Source organism: Gavialis gangeticus, unplaced genomic scaffold, assembly GCF_001723915.1.
Source record: "Gavialis gangeticus isolate Ggan-Ray unplaced genomic scaffold, GavGan_comp1, whole genome shotgun sequence".
NCBI classification, from domain to species: domain Eukaryota; kingdom Metazoa; phylum Chordata; order Crocodylia; family Gavialidae; genus Gavialis; species Gavialis gangeticus.
In genome coordinates, this window is record NW_017728960.1 from 2,053,125 (window position 1) to 2,053,694 (window position 570).

A 570-nucleotide genomic window follows, 5' to 3' on the forward strand; every position below is an offset into this window, starting at 1 on the left:
GTGCGGGGGGGAGGATGAAGGGGGTAGAGGGGCCCCGAGGGCTCGGCCATAGGGACAGGGGCTCGGGAGCCTTACTCAGCCGTGACTCTCCGCCTCTTCTCTCTCCCCCAGGGGTGATCGAGGTCGCGGCCGTGGCGGGCGCTTCGGGTCCAGGGGCCCTGGCAGCGGGTGAGCGCCATCTCTGGAAGAGGGTGCTGCTGGGAGCGCTGCCTCCCTAGCCTTGGACCCCTCTTTGAGGGGCTGCCGAGGGGGCTCTGCGGGGCTGACAGCCTCTAGCCTGTTCCTGCCCTAAACCACTGTGAGAAGTGAAGCTTCCTTGACCTCCAGTGCTGGAGGCTGTGCGTGAGGGAGTAGTGGTAAAAACACTGGTCAGATGCATCTCACTCTCCCTTCCAGCTCTGCTCTCTGCCCCTCTGATTGGAGGCTGGGCAGCTTGGACCTGTCCTATCGTCTGACCCAGTCAAGGGCAATTCTGATTTTCCTCCAAACTAGATTCCTAGGGAGAGGGATGTCTAGTAGCCCATTTTAAAGCTTCTTAAAAGTTTGTCCGGGGGGGGGGGGGGGGGGGGG

The 570-nt window shown here is 62.3% G+C and overlaps 1 protein-coding gene across 1 annotated transcript in view; it reads left to right on the forward strand.

The window, feature by feature from the left end:
* Positions 1–570, forward strand: part of ILF2 (interleukin enhancer binding factor 2) — a 12,617-nt gene that overhangs the window by 535 nt on the left and 11,512 nt on the right. The window contains exon 2 of the mRNA XM_019521890.1: positions 112–168. Coding sequence (XP_019377435.1) covers positions 112–168 — 57 coding nt within the window. The remainder of the gene's footprint in view (positions 1–111; positions 169–570) is intronic.